The sequence below is a fragment of the Felis catus genome, chromosome B1 (genome assembly GCF_018350175.1).
Source record: "Felis catus isolate Fca126 chromosome B1, F.catus_Fca126_mat1.0, whole genome shotgun sequence".
Lineage (NCBI taxonomy): Eukaryota > Metazoa > Chordata > Mammalia > Carnivora > Felidae > Felis > Felis catus.
The window spans coordinates 152,882,062-152,890,361 of NC_058371.1; the positions used below are offsets into that span (position 1 = coordinate 152,882,062).

An 8,300-nucleotide genomic window follows, 5' to 3' on the forward strand; every position below is an offset into this window, starting at 1 on the left:
ATTATAATTTTTGACGTATGAATTATTTGTCCAAGATAATGTACATGTATAAATTGTCTTTTACAGTAAATTTAGATAGAATTTATTGCAATAGTCTAGTTATGTTACATTATCATCACTCTTACTGCCACCTTTAATGTAAAGGTGCCACCTTTAATGTAAAGAGCAATGTGGAATGTTCCTTTGTCAATATTCTTCTGTTAATTTATTACAAATCAAGTTAATTTGCTTAACATTGGATATTAAAGTTAAGAATTAAATTTTCAATACAAACTTTAAAATAATAACAGAATTCATTTTAAGAGAAAATAATTATATTCTGGTAATTATGAGCCAATTTTTCCATTGTGGCTGTGTATAGTAAGTATGTTTTGATTTCCTTATCCAGGTAGAATTCTTTAGTAAACTGTATTTATTCCTAACAGTAGTAGGAGAAGATACTAAATTAAAGTGATGTTCTGTTATGATCAATAGGCCCATAATTATTAAAAGTCAATAATACATATTATTCCAATTGTGTGCTTTACTCTTGATAAAGAAAATAACCCACTTTCAGGTGCCAATATTTTTTTAAAAATTTAATTTGGGGTTCCTGGGTGGCTCAGTTGGTTAAGCGTCCAACTTTATCTCAGGTCATGATCTTGCAGTCCGTGAGTTCGAGCCCCACGTCAGGCCCTGTGTTGACAACTCAGAGCCTGCTTCGGATTCTATGTCTCCCTCTCTCTCTCTGCCCATCCCCTGCTCATGCTCTGTCTCTCTCACTCTCAAAAATGAATAAATGTTAAAAAAAAATGTTAAAAAATTAATGAGATCAAAGTTCTTTAGTGTCAAATGAAGATGCTGAAGCATTTTGTTGAAGAATAACTCACTTAAAAGTGCATAAATTCTATGTCATATACCTTGGTACAGGTCGACAAATTGAACACATCTATGTAGCCAGTTCTTAAATTGAAAAACAGAAAATTATCACCCATAAGGCTCACATCATGCTTTCTTCCAGAACTATCCACTACTGCTCATCATCACACTGCAAGAGTAACTACTATCTCCATTTATGACACTGGATAACTTCTTTATGCACTTCCTAAGATTGAATCTGCTGTTCAATAGAAACTATTAGATTTATTGGGGGAGGGGGTGATGCCTATTCATGTCTTCTGCCCATTTTTAGTTGCATTATTCATTTTTAAAAACTCCATTTAAATTCCATTTAGTTAGCATACGGTGTAATATTAGATTGACATGTACAATTTAGTGATTCAACACTTCCATACAACAGCTGGTACTCATCACTACAAGTACACTCCTTAATCCTCATCATCTATTTAACTCATCACTCTACCCCCCCCTCCTCCCTGGCAACCATCAGTTTGTTATTTATAGTTAACAAGTCTGTTGCTTGCTTTGCCTTCCTTTATTTTAGCTTATGATTGTTTTGTTTGTTAAATTCTACATAGGAGTGAAGTTATATGGTATTTGCCTTTCTCTGACTGACTTATTTTACTTAGCATGATACTCTTTAGCTCCATCCACATTGCTGCAAATGGAAATATTTCATTCTTTTTATGGTTGAGTAATATTCCATTGTATGTATATACTACTTCTTCTTTACCCATTCATCAGTTGATGGACACTTGGGCTGTTTCCATAATCTGACTATAGTAGACAATGCTGTTATATATAACATATCCATGTATCCCTTTGAATTAGTACTCTTGTATACTTTGGGTAAATACCTAGTGATGCAATTGCTGGATCATAGAGTTAAAGATGTAAATGTGATACCTGAAACCATGAAAATCCGAGAAGAACACGGGCAGTAACCTCTTTGACATTAGCTGTAGCAACTTCTTTCTGGATATGTCTCCTGAGTCAAAAGAAACAAAAGCAATAATGAACTACTGGGACTTCATCAAGATAAAAAATTGCACAGGGAAGGAAACAATCAACAAAACTAAAAGGAGACCAGTGGAATAGGAGAAGATATTTGCAAATAACATATCTGATAAAGGATTTGTATTCAAAATATGTAAACTACTTATCAAACTCAACACCCAAAGATGAATAATCCAAATGAAAAATGGTCAGAAGACATGAATAGACATTTTTCCAAAGAAGACATCGAGATGGCTAACAGACATTTGAAAAGATGCTCAACATCACTCATCATCAGAGAAATGCAAATCAAAACCACAATGAGATATCACTTCACACCACTCAGAATGGCTAAAATTAACAACACAAGAAACAACAGGTGTTGCTGAAGATGTGGAGAAATGGGAACCCTCCTTGCACTGTTGGTGGGAATGCAAACTGATGCAGCCACTCTGGAGAACAATATGAAGTTTCCTCAAAAAAGTTAAAAATAGAACTACCCTATGACCCAGCGATTGCACTCTAAGTATTTATCCAAAGAAACTATTGGATTTTAAACTGTGTTGACACTTGTGTTGACAACTAAATGCTATTATTTTTCATTGAACAGGTCCGAAGTGGTACCCTTCTAGAGTTGGCCTGCAGCTAGAACGAGGTAAGAAGCAAATTTCATTGATCTATTTATTTAATTTAGAATCCCTTTTCTCTCATCGATAGCTAATATTTATTTATCACTTACTAAATGACAGGCATTGTAATAAGTGCCGTAAATCAATTATATCAATTGATTCTCCCGAAAGCTAGTGCTCCATTTTTATGGATGAGGAATTTTAGTCTCAAGAAGATAATTTTCACATATTCACTGTCAACATGCATTGGATGCAGGATCTGAACTAACATCTTTCTATCTCTAGAAGTTTTACTGCTTTTTTTCTCTCATCCTACTACCTCCTAATAGGTTCTCAGGGATACTGGTCAGCAATTTCTTTTTCTTTCTTTTTTTTTCTTTTTCTTTATTTCTCTTATTTTCTACTTAAAGCAAAATGAAGGAGGTAATGAGGAGCAGAAATGAATTAATTTTAGGGAAAATATTATATCCAGTATTAAGCCTCAAGTTTCTCAAACTGTCAAATCCTATTTTCCATTCAGAAAATTTATAAATGGATACACTTAAAAGTTAGCTCTCTTAAGAATCATTGTAATTAACATTACATCAACTTGATCTTAAATTTGGACTTGTTCAATAAGAGCTGTTATAAGTTTTAGAAAATACTTACTTGAAGTCAATTATAGTAAATCTATAATACACATCTCTTAAGGAATTTCAATCTATAATTATTTTACACTGTAATGAACAGCCTCCTTTTTTTCTTCCTTGTACTTTTGCTAATATTCAGGCCATCTTTTCTCTCATATTACCATTACTCAAGGACAAATGATGATTTCTTTGGATCTAAGCTGTCGTGTTTGCTTTCATTGTTTCTTAGACATTACACCTTTCTTTGAAACCTCTATGCTGAAAACATAGGAATACATGGTATTCTTGGAAGTCACACTTTCCTGATGGTCCCAAATTCTTCCAAGCTCAAATGTCCAAGACAAATTCCTAGAGCCTAAAAGAGAAGACTCATTATCTTGTTTATTTTTGCCTCTGCAGAGCCTAATATATGCCGAGCATATAAATGTAGTTCAACACATAGATGCCAAGTAATATAAAATTATATAGTGATATTGTTTTCTGAACTTGACTAGTATATAATGATGACTCTAGAATGCCACAGGCATCAATGTAAAATATAACTCAGTTTGAAGAACACTATAAGGAATTGGAATTTCTGTTAGTTCAACCTTCCTGGTGAATGTGACTTTTTACTTTCTCCTCACATGTATTTACTTGATTTCTCCTCACATACATTTACAGGGTATAATCTAAATGAAATATAGCCATTAAGTGTCCTTGAATAAAAGTATGATGTCATATTTGAAAAAAAAAAGAGTCAATTAATTTAGCAGGCTAAGCAATATATGGTAGAAAGAAGTTGTTTGAAGTAATGCAGAATTTTAAACCTTTTACTTAACTATCTATAGGATCTTTTCTTTTGTAAAGGGGAGCTAATAAAAACCAAACTCATGGTTTGGTTTTTGTTTTATAAGTGTTGAATAAGATTCTGTTTATAAAGCACTATAATGGTTGGCATATGGTAGATGCTTTATCAATCAGTTATAGCTGATTGATGATATAGCTGTTAATATTAAGGAAATAAAACTTAACACTGAAACAAAGCAGGTCCTCAATATTTACCTATATTTCCTGCTAGAATATATTTGTCAGAATACTTGTACTGTGAGCAATGACATCATGTAAATTTAGTCTTTTACAGTTTAATCACACAAAAGACACCACAAAAACTAAACAAAATAATAAACATTGCTTTTTGTGGGCAAAAGAGCAAATATTTATTTAGCTTGGGGATTGTGCTGAGCTGAGCTGGACTTGGCCTTACTTGTGTAGGTTCACTCAATCAGCTGCTGTCAGCTGGTAGGTTCTTGGTGACTGGCTGGTCTAGGTTGGTCATAACTTCAGCCAATCAAATCCTCTCTACTCTATGTGGTTTCTCAGGCTTCAGTGGAATATCGTGAGCTTGTTCTCATGGTGCAATCAGGGGTACAAACAAATGAATACAAGAACTCAAGGACTGTCTAGGCCCAGGCTTGGAAGTGTCACATGATCTTTGCCCTACATTCTGTTAGCTAAAGTGAGTGACTAGGCTAACCTATATTCAAGGAAGTGGGGAAATGGACACCAAGTCTTAATAAGAGATACTAAAACTCATATTGCAAATAGTGCAGATATGGAAATGGTAAAGAACTCTGATTTCTGTAATAAATCTGTCATACAAATTGGTAACTAAAATGTGTTGTCTCTTCCTACCTTGATTAATATACTTAATAATGTTCTAGAAGCACAGAGTTAAATTTCCAAGTCTTAAAATTATTGGATTTCTACAATAGAGAGGTGAAGAGTTAGCCCTGTCCTTCCCATTGCTGGCTCCAATCATCTACACCCTTTATACAACAGCTTTGAAAAACCCCTAGGTACATACCCTAGATTCTGGTCCACTTTAGGAAGAAATGCCCAAGAAAGATGATTTGTTTAAATTAATTTGGGCAGGAAATTCAGGGGCCTTAAGTGGCTGAAGCATGATATATGCTGAAGCATGATACAGACAGCATCAGCTCCTGTTTTAGGCATATTTTCTTGGCCCTACATATTCCTCTCCCTTTGGAAAACATACATAGACATAGAAGGCCAGGGGCAAAGTTCCTGGATTACTGAGTCTGAGTGGCATTATTAATGATATTCCTGGATTTTCTCGATTCCTTCCATTCAAATGTCATATTGATGGGACAACATTTTAAAAATATGCCAATAAAAAATAAAAATAATAAAAAAATATGCCAATGCTTTGTTCCTTGAAGTCATCAAGTGATACAGGAGTAGAAATGAATCCCCTCCTCAAAGGTGACAATACATAGATGTATGTTGTAAAGATGTTTTCAGCATTTTTTTTGGTGTTACAAGGCTATCATATTCTTTTGTTCCAATTAACATTTCTTGTTGTCATACATGATTGTCAAGATATTATTGACCATTTTTATATCAGTCTTTACCTTGATCTATGTCGCATTAAATTCTTACTGCTGTGTAACAAATTAAAATTAACACTCATTTATTAGCTTGAAGATACAGTATGGCTGGCTTCTCTGCTCAGAATATCACAAAGCTGATCAAGGTATTGGTTGAACTGAATTCTCATCTCAAGACTTCTAGAAAATTCTATTTCCATCTTCATTCTTGTTTGAAGAATTCACGTTGTTTTGTGGTTTTATGACAGAGGTTCCTATTTCCTGGCTAGTTGTCACATCCTATAGGCCATTTCAGTTCCTAGAGACTATTTGCATTCTTGCTATATGGCCCTCTCCATCTTCATTCCAGAAATCTTTCTAGTACTTTATTCCTAGTACTCTAGTACTTTGAACCTAAATTCCTTTCTGTTATCTATTCATGCAGATTTAAATAATACATGATTAACTCAGACTCACTTGAATAATCTCTCTTATGAAGCCACATAACATAACCTGATCAAGGGAATGATAGCCTATTGTATTCATATTGGATTTATCAAATACAATATTCAAAATTAGTATATATCAATTATATATTTTATCTTACTTTAAGATACCTGTAATTACAAATCAATGTATTGGATTCTGAAAATAATCTAAAATAGTCATAAAATAACATTCAATGTGTCTTGCAAAAAAGAGAATGAAATAACACTTTTCCATGACTGAGGATAATATAAATCACAAATAGATTAGCATAAAGAATAATATAAACAAAACAACAACAATGGCAATAATAATTGCATTATACTTATGAGATTAGTCTAGCTCTACTGTATTTTCTGTATAGTACATCTTTGAATAAAATAAATTATATTTACCATTATCTTTTTATGAACATTTAAGTCTTTACAATTGTTTTGCAATTATAAATAATTCTAATAAGAATATCTTTGTATATATCTTTTAGTACACACATGCCAGACTTATCTAGTGTTTATTATTAAGAAGGGAACATTTCCTTTACATGTCTTCTAAGACATCGGTTCTGTTTATTTTCCTCCTATTTCATGAGAAACTCCAAGTAATCTTTGCTGTATGTTTCTCTTATTACTTTGAAAGCCTGGAGTGCTAGAAACCTGTCTTAGTTTCCATTCTTTTTCCAAACTGAATACATAAATAATCTCATCAAGCAGCGTGGCTTTAAATGTTAATGACTTTCAAATATCTACAGACATACTTACCCAACTGCCTATTTGACAGCTCCTACTTGAATGTCTAATAAATATCACACACTTAACATGCCCTAACTTAAATCTTAATTTCCACCCCCAAATTATAATGCACCTAAATGCTCAGGCCAAAATCTAAGAGCTGTCTTTATTTCACTGATATACTCTCCTCTCAAGTTGAACCTGCTCTATGTTCAAAACAGATCTAAAATTGATGCATTTTTAACATTTCTATCAGTGCCATCTTAATCCAAAAAGCCCCCTGCATGGGGCACCTGGGTGGCTCAGTCAATTAAGCATCCGACTTTGGCTCAGGTCATGATCTTGCAGTTCATGGGTTCAAGCTCCGCATTGGATTCTGTGTTGACAGCTCAGAGCCTGGAGCCTGCTTCAGATTCTGTGTCTCCCTCTCTCTCTGCCCCTCCCCCACTCATTCTCTCTCTCTCTCTCTCTCTCTCTCTCTCTCTCTCTCTCAAAAATAAAGATAAAAAAAAAAAAAGTCCCCTGCTTGATGAATTTGAATTCCTCCTAAGTAATCTTGCTTCCCCTTCCTCCCGGTTTCCACACAGCATCCATAGAGATCTTCTAAAACATATCATGTCAATCCACTAGTGCTTTGCAATGACCACTAAAATGTATTCACCGTAACTATTTTATCATATAATAAAAGCATTTAGAGAACAGTTGACATCTATATCTACTGACACCCTAAATTATACTATAAAAATACCTTGTATTAGGTTTGATTATGATATTATCTAATATTACATTTTCTCAGAACACAACAGGATAGTAGCGGATGGTGGTCTGAACTTTGTTTAGGTAGAGGTGGGAAACCACTGTACATTTGAAAAATAGCTGGTATCACTTATAAAATGGGTTTGTTCACATTTTATTTTACTTTATATATTCATAATACATTGAAATTTCTATGTATAATTTATCCTTTGCTTTTACATGTTTCACATTAAAAATGTGTTTTTTTAAATGACTATACCTTGAAATTGTATTAAATTACTATTTCCTTATTATTTAAGGTGGGCCCTTTTTGAAGGACTACATAACCATTCAAAGCATTGCAACTTCCTCCATTGTCACTCTCTATTTTACAGACCTAGGTCAACAGGTCAGTTGGACTACAGTAAGTATCAGTTTAAAATACAATATGCATGTCCCACATTTTGATAGGACAATTGTTATTAAATAAATTCATAATGAAACTAAATACTATACTGAATAGTATATTAAGTTTTCCATGCTTACTAAGATTAGTGGCCAAAATTTTACACAAGAATTAGAGCAATGGAAATACTCGATTGGAATAACGAGGGCAAATCGTTTTTTTAAGTGTCAATCTACCCTAGGACTGATGGTCCTATTTCTGCTTCCTCTATGCTGTTAGTTAAATGGTGTTTCTTTGGCTCTTCCTTCTAGGAACCTGGGGATATGAAGACTTTTGATATTGGAAAGAGAGGAGATAGGATATTCAATAAAAATATTCTAAGGCAAGGGGAAGACATTTTGGAAAATCAGAATGAAGTAATGAGACATCTTTGAGTTAGGAGA

The 8,300-nt window shown here is 33.5% G+C and overlaps 1 protein-coding gene across 3 annotated transcripts in view; it reads left to right on the forward strand.

Annotated features, from left to right (window-relative positions):
* Positions 1-8,300, forward strand: part of TECRL (trans-2,3-enoyl-CoA reductase like) — a 122,576-nt gene that overhangs the window by 52,132 nt on the left and 62,144 nt on the right. For 2 of the 3 annotated variants that reach the window (XM_045056287.1, XR_006597037.1), the window contains exons 3-4: positions 2,486-2,530; positions 7,772-7,875. In XM_045056287.1, coding sequence (XP_044912222.1) covers positions 2,486-2,530; positions 7,772-7,875 — 149 coding nt within the window. The remainder of the gene's footprint in view (positions 1-2,485; positions 2,531-7,771; positions 7,876-8,300) is intronic. The other variant, XM_045056288.1, reaches the window with a different exon arrangement.